This window comes from Chiloscyllium plagiosum, chromosome 30, assembly GCF_004010195.1.
Source record: "Chiloscyllium plagiosum isolate BGI_BamShark_2017 chromosome 30, ASM401019v2, whole genome shotgun sequence".
Taxonomy (NCBI): Eukaryota; Metazoa; Chordata; class Chondrichthyes; order Orectolobiformes; family Hemiscylliidae; genus Chiloscyllium; species Chiloscyllium plagiosum.
In genome coordinates, this window is record NC_057739.1 from 23,810,651 (window position 1) to 23,835,308 (window position 24,658).

The 24,658-nt window shown below is 40.2% G+C and overlaps 1 protein-coding gene across 2 annotated transcripts in view; it reads left to right on the forward strand.

Annotated features, from left to right (window-relative positions):
* The first annotated feature begins 6,250 nt into the window (after positions 1-6,250).
* Positions 6,251-24,658, forward strand: part of lhx6a (LIM homeobox 6a) — a 59,828-nt gene continuing 41,420 nt past the window's right edge. Inside the window, exons 1-5 of one of the 2 annotated variants that reach the window (XM_043720108.1) lie at positions 6,251-6,320; positions 11,571-11,823; positions 13,139-13,210; positions 14,758-14,940; positions 16,870-16,991. In XM_043720108.1, the coding sequence (XP_043576043.1) occupies positions 11,746-11,823; positions 13,139-13,210; positions 14,758-14,940; positions 16,870-16,991 (455 nt within the window). In that variant the 5' untranslated portion in view covers positions 6,251-6,320; positions 11,571-11,745. Of the gene's footprint in view, positions 6,321-11,365; positions 11,824-13,138; positions 13,211-14,757; positions 14,941-16,869; positions 16,992-24,658 lie in introns of those variants that run through there. The other variant, XM_043720107.1, reaches the window with a different exon arrangement.

Consider the following 24,658-nt stretch of genomic DNA (forward strand, 5'->3'; position numbering starts at 1 on the left):
GAGGAGTCCAGAACTAGAGGGCATAGGTTTAGGGTGAGAGGGGAAAGATATAAAAGAGACATACGGGGCAAGTTTTCACACAGAGGGTGGAATGTGTATGGAATGAACTGCCGGAGGAAGTGGTGGAGGTTGGTACAATTGCAACATTTAAGAGGCATTTGGATGGGTATGTGAATAGGAAGGGCTTGGAGGGATATGGGCCGGGTGCTGGCAGGTGGGACCAGATTGGGTTGGGATATTTGGTCGGCATGGACGGGTTGGACCGAATGGTCTATTTCTGTGCTGTACATCTCTATGACACTATGACTTTTGTGGCCATTTCTGAGAGTTATTCAATTTAACCCACGACAGTAGTGCAATAGTGGATGATATTCTCAATAAAAACCAAGAGAACTGCAGATTCTGTAAATCAGAAACAAAAACAGAAGTTGCTAGCAAAGCTCAGCAGGTCTGGCAACATCCGTGAAGTGAAATCAAAGTTAATGTTTTGGGTCCGGTGACCCTTCCTCAGAACTCATGTTAACTCTGATGATATTCCCAGTTGCCCAGTAAATATCGATGATGATAGTTTCCTAAAAATGTTAGGTACTTTAGATTAGCTGGTAAAGTTTTTAAATTCATTGAATGGATAAGGAGATAGAATTCTTCAAAAATGTTTCCCTCAGACATTTGTGGCATTTAATTTGTTCAACTTGAGAATTTCATAAATGCTGGTCAAATGCAAAAGGAGATGAACTATTTACTTAGCTTGGTGTGGGCAGTAATATCTAACAGATCTGCTTACTTCATGAATAAGCATACCTTCCCAAAAAAGAGGTAACTGTCTTCGACTAATTTTCACCATTCAATAAATGTAACCACTATAAAACAAAAATACAATTCTGCTTCACACTACAATTTAAAAGCAGCAATTGCAGAGGTTTCAGAAACTCAATGGAAAGTTCCAAACTTCTTCCCTTTGTGCACGACTCAGTTTTCGAAAGGGAGATGAAATATGTTCCTAAGCAATCTAAGTTATGCTTAAATTTGGTTAAACCAGAAATGTATTGATATAAATTAAAAGTTGGTATAAACAAAGCTACCACTAAATACAAAACTTACCATCTGGTGACTTGCCCTATTCTCAAGAATCTGAATTCACCTTATTGAAATGGCTGAAGGAAAATTTAATAATTCTAAATGTCTGTATATATTTTTTTCATCAAACTAAGAGGATTGTGAAGATGTTAGGAGGTCAGTGAATAAGATAGATATGTTAGAAAGAAATAACTTGTATTTCTATAAACTTTTCATAATCTTAGGACATCCCAAAGCACTTTGCAGCCCATGAAGTGTTTTTGAAGTGTAGTCATGATAATAATGTTCAAAATGTAACAGCCAAATTGAGCACAGCGAGCTCCCACCAACAGCCACTGTGTAAGTATCAGATAATCTTAGTAATGTTGCTTGATGAATGGGTATTGGCCATGTTATGAAGTGGGGAAAACTCCTTTGTAGTACTTTGGAATATTGCTATGGAATCTTCTCCCTCAGCACTGCAATGTAGTATTTGGTGCACAATCTTAAGCTGACCAATAACATCCTGGCTCAGGTGAAAGTCCTACCACTCTCACTATCAACAATAGATGTACAAAAAAAAATTGAGGATGTCTGATAGGAAGGACTTCTCCCCACTACAATTTAAAAGCAGCCACAGCAGAGGTTTCAGGAGCTGAATGAAAAGTGCCAGTGTTGATCCCTTTTGTGCGCTACTTAATTTTCAGCTCCACCTTCTGAAGAGAGTGGATGAAATGGGTAGCCCATAGTAATTTCCCTCACAATCAATTTCATATTTAGAGTTAGTTTAACCAGAAATGTTACATTGATAGAAACTAAAATTAATAACTATTAATTATCTTAGTTGTAGTTAATTCAGTGATCGAGCACTTAAAATTTTTGACACGTATTTATTTATGTAAGTTTTGCTACAAGGGTTTCATGAACTGATTCCATATTGCTGGTGCTGGGTAAAGACTGCCAAAGAGAACAGATTCCACCGTAGACTGAAGTCATCCCACCACCAGATAATTTAAATAATCTACTTCACCACACATTGAACAAGTAACAAGGCATCCCAAAGAGTGAACAGAAACTTTTGAGAAATCATAATGGAAATCACAGAACTTTGTATCTTTTGAGGAGAAGTTAACAGTATGCAACTTTGCTTTTCCACCGGTACAATTTTACGGGAATTTGAAAGGTTCAGTTTTTAAATGTTTAAATAATTAGTAAAATGATTAATACATCAAGAATAAACATAATTTTAACGACAACCTACAGATGCAGATGCATGTTAATTTTCAGTTTTGAATTCCTTCTAACTTAAAAACCCACAGATTGATTACACTCATAAGAGCAACATTATTGCCCTAGATAAACATATCAATCTTTCAAAATATGAAAATGGCTGGGTTAGTGAATAAGTTTATACTAATCCTTTAGTCTGCTTAATTATACGCTGTTTCCTGCTCTGTAAAGCTGGATTAATGTTTCTGGCTGTTACTTGCCGAGTATAGTTGCTGTTAAAACTACTTGAGGGACCCCAAACAACTTTCAGTTCAGTCTGGATTGGCTGAATTTCTGTTTGTAATGCAAACAAAGGCCAATGAAAGGGAAACTGCATTAATTTACATTTTTATTCGCTTTTTTTGACATGGTAAACCAAACATTTCCCATGGAACCTGAATCTCAGATAGATTATGAACACTATGCTGAAGCTCTGTAATGAAGGTGTGATGTGTCTGATAATCAACAGTAGACTGAACTGTAGAGAAAAGCTAAACACAACAGTGAGATCCAAGATATAGATAAAGATCCCACATTATTGTTTAAGTGCAAAATGGTATCAGAAACCAAATATTAGAATCATAGAATCCCTACAGAGTAGAAGCAGGCCATTCAGCCCATTGAGTCCACACCAACCCTGTGAAGGGCATCCCACCCAAACCTCTACCCTATAACCCTACATTTCCCATGCTAACCCATCTAACTGGACACTATGGGTAATTAAGCATAGCCAATCCACCTAACCTGCATATCTTTGGTTTGTGGGAGGAAACCAATGCAGACAAGGGGAGAATGTGCAAATGCCACATGCACATTTAGCCAAGGGTGAAATCAAACCCAGGTCCCTTGCACTGTGAGGCATCAGTGCTAACCACTGAGCCACCATACTGCTGAGCGATTATGAATATGTTCCTTACTAATTCAATATGCAAAATTCAAAACCTGTTAAGACAGTTAATGAAGCAATATAAACATAAAACTCTGTTATAATTGATCCAAAATTATTAGTGTAATTCAATAGAACACTGAAGCTTCCAAATGAAGCTTCTAACTGTAACTTGGTGCAAGCCATCTGATAGCAGTAAGAAATGAACTTAGATCTGGAATGCAGCGTATGTCCAAAAGTGAAAATGCAACTCATAGTCTTCAGCTAAATCTGTGATTGTATTTGACAGATATACATTGATAACTAAAGAATGTGATCAGACTAACAAAATTCTGAATTTGTATTGGCAAACCAGATTTACCTTTGCAAATAATGATCCAATGAAGAAATATTTCACATGTATTAGATACCAAAGATGCACTTTGGTACATCAAGAAAGGTAAAGATGCAAGTTTGTTAGCAATAGTCAATACTGGCCAAGGTGCATATTGGTTTCAGAGAAATAAATGCATGAAATGCAATAAAACAAATGATAAAATAGTGATTATTTGGAAATCAGGAATAAAGATAGAAAATGTTGGAAACACATAGTAGATTAGGCAGCTTGTGGAGACTGAAAACGTTTTTGCACAAGCGTCATAGATCTGAAACATTAACTCAAGCCTTTTACTTTATCCAATGTTATCACCGTGATATTTTAGTGAACAGATAATATGCTAATCTTATGATTATCATGGAGACCATGGCAAGATTCATTGTAGTCTGCTTGAGGCATCAAGTGAAAGCAGCTTGAGAATAATGATATGGATCACATTAAATATTATTAAACTGACGGCACATGAGAAAGCTAAAATTTTTCTATAGATGTTGAAACCAAATTGTCTCAATTCATCCAAGCAATATCTGGTGTGCTGAAATGTCTTTTGAAGATTTTTCTATAATTATTATCTGCAACTGGACTATTGACATGCATGAAGGTATGGATTAGAGATAGATATATAACTGTATTTGTACACTGTACATTTGTTATAAATTTGTAACTGAAGGTAAAAAGAACTTCAGAACATTCAGTTTGTGGAATGCTGATTTGAAGAAGGAAATCCCATTGAACTTTAAGGTGGTCCATTGGAATCAGATCTTGGTACAATGATCATCGTAAAAGGATACATCTCAAATTTTACCAGGAGTGAACAATGTACACGATGAAATGGTGATGCTTGTCAAGTTACATGATTGTAAGAGGTCTTAGAAATATGTCTGTAGAAATAACCTTTTGGTAGAGATTGAATATAAGTTATTTGAAGGTGGAGTAAGTAATCACTTATTTCAACATCCAAATGACAAATAATGTTTGCAGAAACACTTGTTGAAATTAAACTACAAACAAGGAACATATGTGTGCTTTGGGGTTCATTCAGGAAAGTTTTATTACCTACACAAATAAAAAAATTGATGATCATGAAGTGCTCCTAGAAATAAATGAAGAGGTCAGAAACATTGATATCATATATTATCTCCTACCTTGGAACTGTGACTCACTAGAATCTAACTGAAAATGTAAACACTGCAAAATGTAGACATGTAAATTTAAATGTACAACCAAAAATACTGCTCCTTATACTATGAAAAGATGTGACAATTTCCAACTTGACTAGTAGAATCAAAGGAGAGTTTGTTCAAAAGAAATTGAGGTTCTTAGAGAGAAGTGGGTGATCTGCTCTGGCCATTTTGGAATTACAGAATATCTGTAACAATGCCAGATACTTGTCGTATACCAGCGCAGCATGAATGCTGAAATTAAGTCTACATTCATCAATGTAGCATTTTAATAAATAATTCATAGACTGAAGAAGTTTTTGTGACTCAAAATATTCCTGACAGGTTGTAGACAAAGGAAGTTATACATAAAGTCATAGTAAATGGAAAAATATTGTCATCGCATTAAACTATTCAAAGTATTTTGAAGTTAACTTCAATATATCACTCGGATTTGTTATTGTTAGACTTAAGTCACAGACCAGATAGAGGTTAGGCCATTTATTTAACTATGCTAACGTATACCTGCTAAAATGGCACACCGAGAAAATTGACGTAAAGAAGTTAACGGATGTGTTGATATAATGTAGAGAACAATTTTGGTTCTATAGGATGGAATTGCAGTGCATTTTTGATCTCAGGGTTGGAGTCAAAATGAAAGGATTAAGATTTTGTCCATTGAACGAAAATTTAAGATCACATGCAGTCTGGTGGTAGCGTGGAGAATGCAGTTAAAATAATGAAGAAGATGTATAAAGAAAGCTAAGGTGGATCAAGGTCCTTGCTATCCCTGATTGACTGGAGAAACACTCTGAAGGATTTGGCTCTTCTCCAGTGCAAATACTGGTGGAACAAAGCACCAAAATGCTATTTCCCCTTCAAAGCCAAGGATTATGGAAGGTGTTTGTGAAAGCTAAAAAAAGAATGAGACGGGATAATCATACAATTACAAAAGAGGAGCGGGACAGTAATTGAAGCTAAATGAAGAAAATGCAATGATCAACAGATAGCAACAATCAGTAGGAAAGGCAGCACGCGTAGGTAGGTTATTCGTAGACCTATAAAGTGAAGAATATTGGGGAAACCGTGTCAGCATAATTGCAGGCAACTTGTGAAACAAAGGAATTTTCTGATTGATATACAAGATGATAGCTGCATCAGGATTCTTAACAGAAGCGAAACAGACAGCGAATTACCAACTGCTGCTGCAGAGAGCCAATTCAGACATAATACTGCAAAAATCCCAAGGTTCTTGTGGAACAGTGGTTGTGTTACTACCTCTAGTCCAGAGGGTCTGGTTCCAAGTCCAGACGTATGGCATAACATTAAATATCAGAAAAGGTTGCGTTAAAAAGTAACTGCAATGAAGGGTCTGTTCTGAAGAAGGTCCCCTGGACTGGAACCGTTAACTCTGTTTCTCTCTCCACACTTGCTGAGTAGCTCCAACACTTTCTATTTTGGTTTCAGTTTTCCTGCACGGCAGTTATTTGCTTTATTTTATGTTTTTATTAGAGAGAAAGGCCAACTGACTCAGACCCTGCAGTCGGCAAACCCCAATAGAGACCATTAAGAGGTAATTCAACTGAACTCACGTTAAAGTGGAGAATTGTAAACTAAAATTCGATTAGTTTTAATGTTAGTCTGTTGAAATTTCCAGCTGATTTTTAAAGAGCTGTGATATATCTTGCCCAATACAGAAATTAGGCCTAGATCATAAAGCTTCATATTGTCATCGCTGCAGTTTCAGTGATCACCATAAATCAAAGGTAAACACACAACCGGACTGAACCAATTATCTCGGTGTTATGGAATTGCTTTGTAACTCCTAAATAAAATTGCAGGTGGAAAGTAAACTACTGAATATGCGCTAAAAGGCGATAATGCCACAATTATCACTATGTTTATTCAAAAGTGTGTTTGGACATGTTTTATACTGTTTATAGGATACGTTTTATGCAGCGTTTAAACACTGCATAAAGTACAACGCCCAAGTTCGCGATAGGTTCAGATGACCCCGTGAATAAATAGTGCTTTTCAGCTTTTTAATGCACTGATGACATGAAAACGTTGCTGAAGGATTACAAGCAATTCCCACTGATTTGTATCGAATAATGCGGTGCGCATCTAAGACCAAACTCAAGAACATAACTTATACCGTAAACACACAAGTAGTTGAGTTACGTTGCATTACACCGCCAATGCATTCACTGTATGAAGAATGTCGTGATTTCACAGAACAGTTCTTTCAATTGGGATCGCTGTACGTCTTCATAGAGCCACTCTGCTTCACATTACTTTCTGAATGAAGCCACGGTATTTTCAAATCAATCACTACAGCACAGCTAAAGTTCAAACATCCCATAATTAAACGGGATTTTGACTTGTCGCCAACGGTAAATAAATGCCTTGTTCGAAACGACCCCATCCTACTTGGAAAGCGAATAGTCTCGTTTTATTTTACATTGGTACCTCGTAGCTGGTGGTCCCATAGATCTCTGTCTGGAGATTCTACCCGAACTGCACTAGGACAAAGACACACAATCAGAATCCTGCAGTGTATTGGAAACATTGAAGGTCATCAATGACAGAGAGAAGCTGCTCTGGAAGGAGATTGCGGATCGGTGTTAGTTGGCGTGTTTCCCGCCCATTGATCATATCAGGTGTATTTTTTTAAACTTTGATACACAATTGCTTATTGTAAAATACCTGAGCCTCAAAGTAGATACCTAAATGATTGTAACTAACTTAATTCCAAACTGATGCCAGGAACCGCACTTAGAATTGAACTGTGTCAATGAACAATTGTATTTACAAGCTCGTAAGGGAAGGGAGTCTCCACTCCTTCTGAACTTGAAGGTTGTTAGCTCCGAAACTGGGGTGGGGTTAATCAAGTCACTAGCACCTTCCGAGTGTCCTATTGTGAGTTTGCCAATGAACACTGACTATGTCATCATGCGAGGCATCAGAATTCGGGCAAAAGACAACGTGCCAGAGGTATACCAACGCTGACTGAATTCATCTCAAAAAGGGGCACTGATGTGTCTTATAGTAACGCCCCACTGCCCCCAGACTGAATGCAGTGTGAGGGCCAGCCCGCGGGTCCATTGGTAACACTCTGGGCTGGAGTGGGACGCCAGGAATGCGAGTGCGGAAGTTAACTGAGGGGACACCTGACTGAATGAAGAGAGCCTTCTTTCCCACAAAATGTCAAACTGAGGCTTCACTTGTCCTCTCGTGGCTGGGAAAGATCCCGTGTGAGTCTTAAACAAGAAAAAAGGTCAAGGGCAAAGTGTGAACGAGGTTCGGGCCGAACATCAACATCACAGAAATCACAAACATCAACATCACAGAAATATCTAGCTGCCTGATCTCACCAGCTTGCAGTCTGTGGGAGCTTGCTATCCCCAAAATGGCTGCGAGTCCCCACATTTCAACATCGGCCTTTCTTCAAAGGTATGACTTGTGCAACACTATCTGTCTCGCTTACAGGGAACCTGGTGATCAAATGGTTAACAATTCCAGTGGCCGCACAGTTTAATTGCACGAGCGGTTAATTCACAGAGAGAAGCAGGGTCCCCTACTGTCCCGCCCTGCCTCCTGTTATTCAATCTGTGCCCTGCATTAATGTAGCGCCTTTCACCTCTGCAGGACATTTCGCCGAGCCGAGAAAGTAATACCCTGCTTCTCTCTGTGAATTAACTGCTCGTGCAATTAAACTGTGCGGCCACTGGAATTGTTACCTATTTGATCACCAGGTTCCCTGTAAGCGAGACAGATAGTGTTGCACTACAGAAGGTTATATTTCAGTCAAAAGCGATAGTCAAGCAGAGAATCACTGTCCAGTACATTTACCCTAATCTACCCAGCGCCAGCACAACCCCCCCCCCCCCCCCCCCCACCCCCCAATCAAACTGCCCCCTGGGTGGTGGAGAATGGTTGATGGTTTGAAATAAGTTTCGCACGTTAATCATTTCCTCCATTTTCCGCAGAGCAACAGACTCACCCTCGCTGCTGGGGAGACCTGACCAGTCAGTCCATTTCCCTCATTCTCGTTGTGACGGGCTAAGGCCTGGTCCCATTCGCCAGGGAACCGCTAACTGTTGATTGTTTGGGGGCGAGCTAAGACTGATTTATTTCACCAAGAGTTCTCTGTGGAGCACTCCAAGTACCTGGCTCTTTGGCTCTGCTGCTGTCAGTCACACCCACAGCCTCCAGTCTTTTGCTTCATGTCAATTTCAGTCTCTAACCTGTCCAAACTTCCCTCAATCACCTTTCCCCAAATCAATTCGAAATATGTCAATGGTGCAATTATAAATTGATTTTTCCCCTCTTGAATAGCGGATGATTAATATGAATTGTATTTTGGAAAGATGCAAAGGATGTGGGAGGGAGGGTGGGTTGGTGGAATCCAACTGAACAGGGAAATAACACCGTCTATAAAGACCACGTCTACAGAATTGCTGTGGTGTTTTTTTTTCTTAAATGGGAACTTGTTATTAGACAAAACGTTAAAAGTGCCCATTGAAGACACGCTAATCTCATCTCTACTACTACCAGATATCAAACTTTGGAATACAAAGAAGTGTAGCTGGAGATGTCAGCTATGCTAGAAGAGAGCATTGCTCGATTGAATAGTGAAGTTCACACACACGTGTATACAGCTACGCTCAGAGGTACACATACATACACGTGCGCTCACACACCCACAAGGCTATACACAGCCACCCACATACACAGTTGTATAAACTTCACACAGAACCACCTCTACAGCTACACACAAGATCTACGCATAGCCACACACACAGAGCAAGAGACACACAAGTCTACGCATATATAAAACAGCTATATACAGTTCCACGCAAAGTTACAGACACAAGAATCTATGCTCATAGGTTAACACATACACATAGAATAACAGACACACAAATCTACATGCATATAGCTATACACACAGCTACAAATACACAAATCTACTCATATGCAGCTATACATAGTCACAGGCACACAAATCTATACACATACAGCTATAGATACCTGCACACACGAAGCTACAGACCCCCCCACACACACACAGACCCCCCCACACACAGACACCCCCCCACACACAGACATACAGACACACAGACACAGACACACACACACAGACACACATACACACACACACAGACAGACACACACGGTAGAGGTAGAGGCACTGCTCGTGCTGAATGGACTTGAAAGGGAGCGGGTCAGCCAGCAGTTTACAGTCCCCTCCGCCATTGGGTTAAACTGCTACTCGGCTACTTCACAGGGGCGATCTTGTTTATGTACAAACGCTTTCCAATAGACATGATAGCACTCCAACATTTCTCTGTCTTTACGTAGATTACTTGCAGATCTTTACCCAGAATGTTGTCTGCTATCACGAAAACCCTGAAAATGGGGGCTAAAATTAGAAATTGTGAGGATGCAGCCAAAGGCAGTTTGATTTACTGATCTAACCTGGAGTTGTTTTACATTTCGTGCAGGTTGTCTCCTTAGCAGTATGAGGAAGAATGAATCCCTGTTGATAGGTACCACAGAAACATTCAGATGTAAATAGTTAGGTATGCGTTGGACTTTTATTTAACAGATGTCTAGGTACAAATCCATAGATACCGCTGCACGAAAGCGTTTCGATTGTAATCGAAGTGTCATCGCAGCAAAATGGTTCCAGGTAAAGCAAGTACAGGCGCACTGGATCCATTTGCTAAGCATAAGGATGGTGCTAAAGAAAGGTCGTGTGGAGTTTTCAGCAGAGAGGAAAGTAAAGTCAACAATTTACATTAAGAAACCTCCCATGATGGTTGGGACGGAGGATAAGGGGGTGGATAGAGGGGCAACGGATTGCAAAAGCAATTACTTCCTGTGGTCCAGTCCAGACAGGGACTGGGAGGGTTTTAATCACCTTCCCAAATGCAGTGGTTTCACCTATAGGCTTTCAGTCAATCACTGCTCATTCATTTGGAGATTCGTGCTCATCAGAGCTAGTGCAATAACCAACCAACTCCTGAACTGCATCTTCCGCTAAGGGACACAAAGGCTGCGCGTCCCCAACTCAGTATTGACCGACCCCAGCTCTTACTTGGTATCAGTGAAGAAATGGTTCACTAAAATGTAGGTCACTATGATAACTTGCCATCATTAAAAATAAACTGTGGTAAGAATTTGACTACATATCTCCACGAGCCACCGTGAAAAAAAAGTGACTAGAAACATACACAGCTTACAAGCTCGCTAACAGGCTGATAAACTGCGTGAGCACTTCACGCTGCAGTTTGAAGTCACTGCGGTTCGAGTGAACAAGAGGAGTTAAACTTCCTCTCTCACTCCCCCCGGTCAATCCTGATTACACAGTAAGATTAAACAGATCCCTAAAGCCCTCGCACTTGCACATGGACTTTCTCCAGAAGCTGACAGACCAGACGTGTCCTACATGATCGAGTCACTTCACTTCCTGGCTTCCAGCAACTACATCTCCAAACGGAAAAGTAGAAGGAAGATTTTTTTCAAAAAAATTGAACTCCAGTAAACACTTAGCTCTTGAAAAAGTCAGCAGTCTGTGCTCAAACCTATAAAGTCGAGGATCTGAAATTTCCGCCAAATTGGTGTGTGTGTGTGTGTGTGTGTTTTCTCTCTCTCTCTCTCTCTCCACGGTTAAGAAATCGCAGGCGCTGCGTTGATGTCCACATTCGCAACGTAATCAGACTGAATGCCCCCTCATCCCTCCGTGCGAGCAGGATTTTCTGGTACGCCTGTAATCACTGCTGATGCTGTCTCACCGCGCTCTACTCCCCAAACACAGGGGTTGACGCCGCAGCTGTGCACCACTGGATTTTATACTTTGACCTAGCAGCGGGGCAAGAGAACAGAAGGGAGAGAAAGCTAAGAGGAAATCTCTTTTTCCAACGACCACTCAAACTTCTCGAGCATTTTCCTGGGTGTTGCGGAACCAGCACTTTCAAGAATCGGCGATCCCCATGTACTGGAAAAGTGAAACTCTGGCTCCTCTGTCAGAGGGGAACAAGGTTCTATCTGAAGGAATTCCAGCTGAAAAGGTAACACTCTTCACTTGTACCGGGGAGCGAGAAAGAGAGGGCGAGAAACATTACTTTGGACAGTTACGTGTGCAAGTTAATTGGGGGAGGGTGTATTTTTTTATAAAATAAACCAACTTTCTGATCAGGCGGTGAGCGTAACCTTTGCATTTTATGCATAGAAAAGCAACCGTTGCAAAGCCTGGACATGAATGACTCGGAAATCATTTAAATTCGGAGCCTGTGTGTCCTGTGACGTTATTGTGGGGATTTCTTGTAGAGTAGGATTGGATTCCAAATATACAGGGCGAATTTGAGGACCGAACCTCTAAAACGCAGGAATGAACTGAAAATAGTTCAGCTTTTCAACCGAAAAAAAAAGAAGCAGGCGTTTAGAATGTACAAAAATAAATGGGCCGCAGCAACATCAGGGAGAGATTTCAACCGGGAAGCTGAGGACAGTACAGGATATTGCAGTGTGGTGTTCTGTTTGCATATATTTCAAATCAGCTGCCTCAGCTGCGATAGTGAGCATTACCATTTAATTTTGAGGAATATATTTAAAGTGAAGTATATGTATTGTTTACAAGGGCATGGGAGACAAAGAGGTTTGTTAAATGCATGATGCAATGTCAAGTCTGAGTGTGCCAAAAAAAGGCTCTTAAATATAACTGCGCTGCCAGACCTCGTGCAAGTTGTGTCGTTTCCTTAAAATGCAACTAATAATCGAAAACGTGCCTTTTTTCCCCATTTAATCCAGTACTATAGATCCAAAAATTACTACCTTCCCTGACAGTATTAGCTGGTTAAAAAGGGGCATTTGCAATTGTAAATCTCGATCTGAAATTAAAAGGAAAGAAAAAGAGGTCTACTGAATAGACAGAAAGCTTTCAGGCTGACCACTTCACACTCATCCCCCAGTCGTTCGTTCAAAAATATTAGATTTTTAATTACTGCCATTTAGGAAATCAAATTTCCAATTCTGCGGTGCCCGGATGCCTTATTGATTGACAGCTGTAATTGACACCCTGGTTGGCACTTATCTTCCGGATTTCATCCAGTTTCTAATTGCAGGTAGTTTATTTCTCTGCCTTGGATTGCACAGAAAGTGAGCGATTACTTCAAGAGCCCAGGGTTAAGTGGAGAAAAGATCGAATCAAAATTAAAATTGCTTCATTAAATGCCGTATTGTTGCATAGATTTAAATGCCCACTAGAAAAATATTATTTATTATTTTAAGCGCATATATAAACGTCCAGTTCTTCTTTAAAGACCTTTATAAGACTGCTTGCAGCAAGCATTGCATTCATATGTCTGGTTGAAATTGTTCTTAAAGGTAATGTCAAAGGACAGCCAGCATAAACAAGGCACCTCGCGCTGTGTGGAAAACAAAATTTCTCAGATCATGGTAAGTATGAGAGCATTTAAGATGAACATAATTTGTCAGAACTTGTTTCATTCGCTCAAGGCTGACCGTGTATCTATAGGTTTGATGCTTTCTGTGTAAATCCCGGCTGATAGTTTGAAAGTCACAGGATCCCACGCTGCATTGTTCGTGTCAATGTCAGAGATTAAACAATTGACGTTCTCACATGCCGGGCTGCCACGGTCAAACAATCAAAGTTTGCAAACACAAAAAAAACAAGTAATGGTGAATAACAATGTTAACGGCGTGACTTGTTTTTTGTATTCACGTTCGTTCAATGCAAGTTTATTTCGCCTCTTAGAGAGAGAAAGACTGTTTTAATGTTAAGAATATTCTTACTTCATCAATATCATTTAGCTGTTAAAGTTGACCGTTACTTTCCGTGTGAAATTTACATTTTAAACGGCAGCTGAATCTTTGCAGAATATAGATGTCCCTTTTGTTAAAAAGAGACAAGTCCATTCGATTTTAGCCCTGTTAATGTGAGCTCGGTTTTATAGGATAAAGGGATGATTATGTGGACGGTCATGATTAACTATTAGAGCTCCAGCTATATTGCAGTTTAATAGTGAAACCATCACATATTTGTATTTTTAAAATGACAGGGATCAAAGCATACGCAGCATGTATGCGTCTATCTAGCTGTCACGGTGAAGTGCACTTTGTTGGTCAAACTCATAATATTTAGATCCCCAGTAATAACCCGTGTCAAAGAATGCGTTTACCTTCCAACTCCCCAATGCAAAGGAACACTGACGTAATGTTACTTTTGATGCATCATACAATTTATATTTTAAAATGTCGAGAATAAAACCTCCGTTTTGTGGAAACCTTCTTGCACGATGTTAAGTGAATAAAATATGGGCTAGATAGCAATTCACCGATTAAAAAAAAACAACAGACCGAGTAGCGATAAAATCATGCTGGCGAGTGGGCAGGTGAAGTGTAGCCCCGGTGCCGCACAATGTTCCAGGACGCTGACTGCTTAAATAATATCTTCCTTCTCCGGTATCTCGTAAAACAATTGCCGCCATTTGTGAATGATTTCTGAGAGTTAGCAAAAACCCCCCCAAAATTGATCATCAACACTGTTTGATTGCCGCGTTTTGAATGTTACCATCAATGTTATGGCTGGACTAGTCCCTAAAACTGGCATGTATACAAATAAAATCAAGCCTTGTTTAGAGAGATGTGCAGCTGGTTGAGTCTGAAATACGTGAAATACGTGTATTGGATAATGATTTATTGAAGTGAGAGCGGGCGGATCACCTGCACTTCAGTTCTTAATGTGAGAAATTAGTTTCAAATAATTAATTTAAAAGGCGACACAATCTCAGTTTCAACCTAATGCGAAAGCTGATGCTGTTAGCAAATTGTCAATGACAATAGACATAAATTGTGTTTAAGATTTTAAACATGAATTTTTTTTAACAAAAAGCGTGAAAAGGCTCTGGCACTAATAACAATACTTTAAACCTATATGCGGTTGGATTAAAGTGATCTTTCCCCCTATTGCCCTTTTTCTACAGTCCCACTCTGATGCTGACACATTGGGAGCTAACGTGGAGAAGGATGAGATTCGATCTTCCCCTAGTCCTCCATCCACTCCCTCGATTTCATCTCCGCCTTCATCCTCTTACTCCATCACCTCCGCCGACAAAAACATCTGCGCCAGTTGTGGGTTGGAAATCCTGGATAAATATCTGTTAAAGGTGAGTATATTGATACAAGGAGGACTGCGCCGGATACCCAGTCATCAAATTCGTGCCATTCGAATAACGCGCGCTCAGTGAATAAGCAGATTCTATTCAGTTTAATTCAATTAAAACAAAACTAAGGAAGGTCATGGCCACAAATATCCTGGAATGTTGAACGTCTAATCAAAAAATTGCTCTCTCTCTCTCACTGAGGCTAGGTTTCCGAGTTAATGTTGGTATGTTTTATCTAGCTACTTTGGCAAGAGAAGTAACATTTCTGTATTTTGAATCTACAGTCCAACAAAGCGCCAGACCCTCTGAATCCGAGGGATAGAGGTGCACTGGACCATTCCAGGGTTTAGGTAAAGATGTTTTGGGTTAGGAACAACATTCCCAGAGGCTTAACTATAGAGTCAAAAGGATGTGTCGAAGCACCGTGTGTGTTTTCAAATCTATTCAAGGCCGTTTCGCAATCTTTGAATGCATCACAATCAAACATCCCCAAATTTGAATTCTGTTGGAAATTTCCCAACCCCCCAGTATATTAATGGTGGATATGTTCAGCATCTTTGGGAGAGCGGGGTATGATGGAAAATAAACAGGCTGGGCCGCAGTGAATGGGAATGGGGACATGGTGCTATATAATTGATAGAATTGTGTGGGGTTTTAACTGATGGGTTTTTACTCAGTATGCAGCGGCAATGCTAATCATTCCAGATAGAAATATTCACTGAACCAAACAAACATTTTAATATAATTAGTTATAATGTCTAATACTGGACAAGATCTCTAACCAAAGGAAGGTGCCTACTGGATGGAAGTTGTATCCGTTGCTACACATCAGGCATTCTGAGGTTATTATGATGTTGCCAAACTGTGATTTCAGCCGAACTATTAGGGGAGTGCGACACCAATTCATTTCAAAGGGGAGCATTCCGATTTCTAAACCTTGACCTTATGATTTATTAGCTGTTTTTTCTCTAGATGCGTGTATTTAATTAATGGCTGTGTGCAGTCACCATCCATTGATCAATCGTGCATTGTTGGCAAGGCTGAGAACTGGAGTTCCTGCTAAACTTTAAAGTACATCGAATTCAAAGTTCTGTTGAATGCACTATTTTCGACCTTTTGATGCTGGAAAGCAGATGAGGAATGGGGGCGGGGCGGCGGGTGGAAACAAAATAATATTTTAATGTCAAATTATGAAAGAAAAACTGCGGAGCTCCAAGCTGAACTGACAGACTGTATTATGTGAATGTTCACATCTGCTTTGCAAGAAGCTCTGTACAGAGACTTTTTTTACTGTCTTTTCTGAACCGATTTTAACTCTCAGCGCTAAACTTTACTATTTTCATCAGTATATACTTAACCTGTGTGTCGCAAACAAAAGCAGGTCCACCTTAGTTAATGCAGTCGTGGATGGCAATAAACGGCTTAACGAGGACCATTAACCGTTCAAATAAACTTATTCCTAATCCTTTGATATTTCGGAGCTCGTGAGAATCTGAGGCAAGAATATGATCATCTCGTGATTTTCATTATTCTCTATAATTGACTTATAGAAGTTTTCGTGTCATATTTAATGGCTCAAAATAATAACAGGCTTTCAATTTATCTGGCCATTCTTTGTTACCGAATCACAAGCTATCAATTCGATTACACACGAGATATTTAAATATGTCAAAATATTGTTAATTCCACATTTAGCTCTTCTGGGAGATTCAGTGCAAACAGAACACTCTCACATGTTCGTTTTTGCAGACTGTTACAATAATATTGTCGCTGGTTCTAAAACGGATCAGACAAAATACATAAGTATTGTTTAAAGTAAATTTTAAACGGGTTGGTCTCAATCAATCTAACACTTAGTGCTCATTTGATGTGTTTAGGTGGAGTGTTTAATCTGACTCTGACAGTTGATGGGTTTTGTACATGGCATTGCAGGTGAATAACTTGATTTGGCATGTTCGTTGTTTGGCTTGCTCGGTCTGCAGGACCTCCCTACGCAGACATACCAGCTGTTACATTAAAAACAAAGAAATCTTCTGCAAAGTGGATTATTTCAGGTAAGGACCTACATTTCCCTTGGGAATCATGAGCCTTATTTTCCTTTGCGTTTGGTCATTTTTTTTGTGAAAGGAAAGCGTGCTTTCGAGAGCTCAACGTGATGTTCATAACCAAACTTTGAAGCATTTTTAAAAGATGATATCTTTTTGAGTTACTGGATCTTTATTAATGCAATTTTTCATCACTGCAAGTCATACATTTAAAAAGCAATTGATGCTAGCACACAGTTGCACTGTGTGTGTGGCTGGGTGTCTGGATGTGGGTGTCTGCATGTGACGGTGTCTGGGAGAGTTTTTACACCGGTCCTCTTGGCAAATCACTAAAGCAGACCCCATTGGATCAGGTGTCCGGACAGGTGATTAGTTACTCTTTTACAGAGTGGCGAGGATGTGAAAGATCAAAGAAAGTTTCATAGATTTAATCATGGATCAAAAATTCACTAAGATCTCATTTAAAACCTGTATTCCTGTTAAAGTTCGGTGAGCGGGCCTAAAATACCGAACGATTCATCCACCCTGCTAAACCCTGCTAAAGCCCTTCCAAACAAAGGCTTGGAAATCGTGTTTACGTTTTCTTTTGCACCCGTTCTGAGCTAGCTCCTTGGCTTGCATCTAAATATCTAGATCATGGCGGTATTTTAGATTCGGCTTTCCGGCACATGACTGCGCGATTCATTTAGAGAATTACATGAATATAATCTCCACAATGTGCAATATAATGATGTAATCATTAGAGAGGAACAGAAATGCCTTTATGTGCGCCCGGCGAGGGTATTGTGTGCCACGCTGAAACATTTTGCAAGGTCAGAATTGTCCACTTTTTCTCTCTCGCAGAACTGGGAAATTACGCTGTCCCTTTTTTTAATTAACCAACTTGTCAATTGGAGTTCCCTTTGTAATTTCAAGTCCCAGCCAGTCGCCACACCGGATTGAATCCGGATTGCCATTGCTGCGCTGCACTGCGCCGTTCCAGAAGGAACAGTTGTGTTTTGTGTTGTACCTTATAGAAGAGATTCAAATACAACCCCTGAAGCATCAAGTCTCGCAAAGACCATTTGCGAAGAATTCATTTCACATTGGCAGGATTTCCCTTCAGGGCTGTGCGCAAGATTTCCAGACCCCCTTTTTTTTCCGTGCAACTGTTGATGGTGTCTCAGGATCCGATTTTGAGATCAAACACTGCGTGAAAATAATATGGGGTGCTCCGTACTGTGGTTTATGGGTAATGTATAGGATTGTTGCAGTAAAGTTAACGTTAGTTTCAGGAGTTTGAATCGTTTGCAGAAATTCTCTTCACGCTGCTGATAGATGATATAAATCCACTAAATGAGAGGTATAACTATAATCTTTTTGCTTGCACTATTAATGTTCCCATGGGAGGTGTCTCTAAAGCATTCACATCAAACGTTGCACCAGTGAGTACCAGGGTTACATATAACCATGACTGTTGTTCAGATCTGCATCTGAGTTTGGTGCAATTATTTATGTCTGTCAGCGAAAGGGTATCAATATTTCACCAGCTCAATAACTTTACCACGCTGCAAATCATAGTGAAACAAATGTTGTGCAAGTCTAACATTGGCAAGCTGACCAAACCACCTGTAAAACGATCCTTTCATATTTTAGTCATTTGACACCTTTTTAAAACTTGTTAAGGACCTTTTGCCTTGACTTTGAGCTCTATTAAATGAACAATATTTTGCTTGGTGTGAATATCTTTTGCAAATATATCATGGCGTGTGACACGTGCTGTGACACCCTGTTAAATCAATTCCCTTAAAATTTCAAACAAAGTTTGGTTTATTTAAAGCTATCATATTCAAAGATGTTTTCGAGGTTATTGAGAGTAGTGCATAACGTCTGAATATCGGATCCTTCCGAGTGTGTGCGGGTGTCTCTGCGTAAGAAGCAAACTTCATTTATTTCGGGGAGACATTTTTTTCCTGACAAGTTGGATCTCATGCATTTTTTAAAATTATCTGTTAAAATTGAAATGTTCAAATTCACAAGAGGATTGCCCTGAATCAGTAACATTTAAGGTGCAGGTATAAAATATAATGCTTAGGACATTGGGTTCTGGTAGAACTTCTAAGATTTGAATCTAGTGTTTTTATTCTTGCTTTAAACCCAAATATTGGCCAATAACCGAATTTTTCAAACAATTGTGGTTCAGCAAAGCTGAATGGAATCGGCAACTTTGAAGCAAAAGCAATTGATCGTAGCAACTTGGTTTGCAGGATTCCTATTGACTTGTACAGCATGGCAACAGAGTAGGCAATAAACTTTTACCTCATGGACCTTCCCGCTCCTTGTTTTTGCAAACAAGAACGAATGCCACCAAAATAGGTGTTGACATTTGACACGCTCGCCATCCAATCGGCGTTTCCAAGAGACCTGAGCTGAGAATAATTGAAAGCAGTGCAATAAATTGCCCAGGGTGGTGGTGGTAATTATGTGCTTGAGCACAGCATTTAGCATCTGGGCGCGTAAATAAGCATGTCGGAGTAACCTTTGTTACGAAGAAATATGAATATTTTCCATTTGTGGCAGTGAGTTAATTTGCACTGTTTTCGCATTTTCCATAACACTGACGGTGGGAAGAGGGAGAGCAGTGGTCAGTGCTCATTAACTAAAAATCATAGCAAACAAAACAGCGAGTTTAAGTGATTTATTAGAAGGGATAGAATTCAATGCGGTGCCTATTCCAGCTGATTCACGCCACTGCTCCGATCACTTTCGCCACATCATGATTACAAACTCTATGGTTTCTTTCCCGTCAAACGGTTGACCTTAGTGAGGATTAGTACAGGGCACAACAGAGGCTGTGGAGATATAATAGAAATTACAGAGTTGGAGTCCGTGATGACCTGCACATTGTATAGTGTTTTGAGTGCAGCTATATCTCATCCACCAGGTGGGTGGGTTCTCTCTAACACGACGCTACCCTTTTGCAAAGCTGTTTTATTCAGTGTAATTCAACTAACTAGTAAAGGGAGTTAGAAACAGTGATCGAAATAATTTTTCAAGATTGGAACAATTTCAAGTCAAAGACAATAACATGAACACAAATTAAGGGGAAAACAATTTGTGTTTATAGCTAAATTGCAGCAGTAACAACTCTTCAAACAGCGTTTCATTTGTGCTAATACACTTTGGGATGCTCTAAAGTCGTGAAAAGAGGTATATAAAAGCAAATAAAGAAAACTTTTAGCTTTCTAACGTATCAGCAAACGGCAGGGAGGTTTCCCTGCACAGCCTGCTCAAATGTTAAGGCGAAGTCATCCTACGCTAGCAGTATTAGCATTCCGGCGGCGCGTTTGTGTGAATTTACAGTCAGAATGGGATTCTTTGGAGATTCGATTGCGAAAGACTTTGTGAATGTCGAGCATGGACAGTGTTGATTTTCTGCGCAGCGACAATCCGCAACGAGGCGGCACTGCGCTTGTAACGTGCCTTTCAGAGCACGGCGGCGTTCACCTGGACCCCCTTCTCCCCAGATTCCGTTCATGTGGCACGCTCACGCTCTGTGCTGGTTAAAATGTCTAACAGATCGGAGGACACACAATCCAGTGCTTCCTACATTGTCGTAAACTCCAAGGCGGCGGTGTCTTGTTCGACTGAACTCTCGGGGTGTATTCAAGTTTATCAACCCACTGCTAGCAGTTTAAACAAAAGCCGTCCTTCTTCAGGAAAGCAGACTTACCCTTGGAGCAATGCAGTCAGATGTCTGAGTTTAATAAAACAAAGAACCGCGCATGCTGGAGAAACGATTCAAACAGAAACCGATATTGCTAGAGAAACCCAGTAGGTCTGGCAGCTTCTGTGGAGAGAAGGTTCTTTACACAGAGTGGTGGGTGTGTGGAATGCACTGCCAGCAGTGGTAGCAGAGTCAGGTACGTTAGGGACATTTGAGCGACTCTTGGATAGACACATGGATGATAGCAAAATGAAGGTTATGTAAGTTAGTTTTCTTAGAGCAGGATAAAAGGTCAACACAGCATCGAGGGCCGAAGGGCCTGTACTGTGCTGGTTCTATGTTCCATGTAAAACAGTTAATGTTTCCAGACCAGTTAGCCTTGAATGTTTAACCTCCCATTAAGTGTTTTTCTCTTTCCACAGATGCTGCCAGAGCTGCTGAGTTTCTCCAGCAATGTTTTTGTGTGTTTCAGATGACTTAGTATGTTGGCTATATACTGTAAAAGCTGTTATCAAATAATATTCCTCAATGTGCGAGGGTATTATTGCTATGCTAGAAACTGGCTGCGGTTGACACATTCTCATTCCTCTTATCTAAGTAATAAAACTCACTCCTAATAGTGAAAACAATGTGAGCGTTATAGATATTTCCCTCCTTTCGGGGAACGTGTTATATGTTTCAACACTAGATCTACAGCCGCTCGCTTTACGAGTCCATAATGTTCTCTTAGCAACCAGGCTGGCACCAAGAAATTAAAGTATCCAATTAAAATGGTAACAACAATGCCACGTGATGTCATCCCACCACTCGGTGCTGTCTGGTCCTTTCTCTTCAGAGAGGGTCACTGAGAGAGACATTGCCTGGACACAGAGAGGGAGAGATACAGACCCTCACTGAGAGAGATATTGCGTCCACTGAGAGAGATACAGACCCTCACTGACAGATAAAGGCTCCCACAGGGAGAGATGCAGACCCTGACTGAGAGAGGAATATAGACCCCTCACTGAGAGGGAGAGGTCCTCTCTGAGACATATAGACCCTCATTGAGAGATTTTGGCCTCCACAGAGAGAGATAAAGTGTCCCGCAGAGAGGCACAGACCATCACTGGGAGATGTATGGTCTCCCACAGAGAGAGAGGTACAGGCCCTCGCTGACAGAGATAAAGGCCCTCGCCCTCTTGTATACATTCTGGTCGCTTATTAGGACAAGCGGAAATACATTGGGAATCCATTGAATGGGTTTCCCTCAACAAAGTCGGCGGCAGTGTCGGTCGTCTTTAATAGGAGCCGTGAGATAGCAGCAAGAAGAGATTTCTGCTGGCCTGCTCTCATCTTTTGTAAGAGTGAACTCTCAAACTCCTTTCAGCTGAAAACAGCAAGTGAACAAGGCCTGAAGTTTCCATGGGGCATGTGTAGAAACCGAAAACAGTGAGTGCAAAACGCTTGCTCACGAACCTTCAGCTGATTTAGTTGGGCTCAAATATCGAGGAAACCAGAATATTGTATTTGAGTCCAGGCTACGAAATGTATGTGTTAAAAGACAGAGCCGGATTCGACCACGCGGAAGCTAACCAACTGAGGAGCAGCACACAGTCTGACGCATCATGTGGTCAAATATTCAAACTCTCGGTTGAAACTTTTGAGTAGCAAGTCTAAATGTCTTCAATTTTTTTTAAAAAACGTTGCGTTAAAACAATAAAAGGAACCACAAAAGCTGACATGACTACCCTGAGCTGCAGCAAATCCACAATAAAGACTGAATAGACCATTTTCCCGTTAAGTAAGGGATATTCCCAGTTAAGTAAGGGATATTCCCAGTTAAGTAAGGGATATTCTGTTGTATGGGCATGATCTGAAAAGTTACAAGTTACCCTGTGGCTTAGAGATAAAACCATCAGGTTTGAGGTCCACAGACCGGGGGGTCTCTCAGGAACACTGCTGGTTAGAGTATCTCACACACCCCAGTCGTGTCATCCTGGATGGCGAATGAGACCAGCATTAGGAACAGCAAGCCATCCATCCGAGCGTGGGGTGAGGTTGCTGGAGGTTAGTGAAATATCTAAGTTAATCAAAAAAAATCTGAAAAATACATTATGACATTCTTATGACAAAATACATTCTATTGGAATGAACTATTAGGTAGCTGCTTTATCTTCTGGCTTGTGTCTTTCAGGGACTGTGACAATCACAGCAGAATTTATACAATAATGTACATTAACAGCGCTAAAGTGACTGCTCACAGGGTATATGTTCACATCTGTTTCTGTAAATTTTAAATGAATGCTATCAGCACCGGGTTTTTTTTGCGAATACAATTTTGTATATATTTAGATATAAAGTTTTCTCGCTACTACGTGGATTGCAATTTCTGAAGAACATTCTCTATTTATAGTCATTTTTCCATCAGCTGACTTTTGCAGTGAGGCTGACTTGAAATTACCCAGACTCATTTCACGCAGGACCCTTGCAGCCATCAAACAGATGTGACATTCATCCCATCTGTTTAGGTTGGATTTGAACGCAGCTCCCAGAGTTCAAAGGGTTCGGCGTAATGACATCGTACAGCCCATGTAATGTTGCTTTTGTTTGAAATCGATCCAAACTATAACCTTGTCGAATAAATTGACCGTCAAGAGCATTTTGTTGCTTCATTATTTGATATTGCCCTGGAATCCAACACATCACACTCACTTTTAATATTATTGTGACAAGAGTTCTGCCTTTTCAGATACTGAGTATGTCCATTACATCCCAATTCAAAGTAAAATGAATCCTAATTCAACTGAGTTCTTTGATGCCTGATTCTTTATGGTTAAATAAAGCATTAATGAGCCCAACATTGATACTACTCTGGAAAGAAGATCTGCATTGTATCAAATATGAACCTACAGGCATGATTTAAAAGAAGTCATAGAGAGGTACAGCATGGAGACAGACTCTTCAGTCCAATCCGTCCATGCCGACCAGATATCCCAACCCAATCTAGTCCCACCTGCCAGTACCCGGCCCATATCACTCCAAACCCTTCCTATTCATATACCCATCCAAATGCCTAATAAATGTTGCAATTGTACCAGCCTCCACCACTTCCTTTGGCAGCTCATTCCATACACGTATCACCCTCTGTGTGAAAAAGTTGCCCTGTAGATCTCTTTTATATCTTTCTCTTCTCACTTGTTAGGTATCTTTTTAAAGGGAAGGATTGTTGAAGAAGGGGGACTTTGCTTCATAGCCTTTTTAATCCTTAACTTTGTTTCAACTTTTCTTTAAAAACTGTTTGCGTGAATAGATCGTTGTGGTAGTGGGAAATTGATTATAGAATGACTGTGGAAATTGAATCCAGGAAGTGATGGTGTTATTAGTTTTCAGTGCTGTGCTGATCTGTTGTGTTGGTACTCTGTGGGTATTGGCTGTGGCATGAAAACTTTGGAAGTTAAGAGATTCAAATGTTTGGATTGTACTGCAGATGCTTGGTGTATGAACTGTATGGACGGTTGCATGGGTAGCATTGTCAATTGGTACACATTTAGAAACATAAAGAAGACAAAATGATTTCAGATGATAGGGTTACTTCAACAATGTTTTATTTATTGTGGGTCCAGATGCTACAACTAGTAGACAAATACTTTCATTTTATGACGTTAGCTTATTTATAGTTAACCTTTTATATAAACAATCCCAAATATTGTAAATCTCTTTTTTTCTGGTTAAACTGGGTTTTTTTCATGTTCACAGTTATATTTCCCAGTGTAGGTGCCCAAAGCTAGCTTTCCATTCTCACAAGTTCCACAACTAATTTACATATAATTACCTAAATTTCACAGCCTAAAACTTGGAATAATTTTCTTGAAGTTTTTAACTTCATACCGATATAAGAATATATATTACAGTAGGCAGACTTGCTTATCTTCAGGCACAAAAATTGCACCAGTTGGATAGTTCTTTGTCCTGAAAGTTCTTTCTTGCTTTC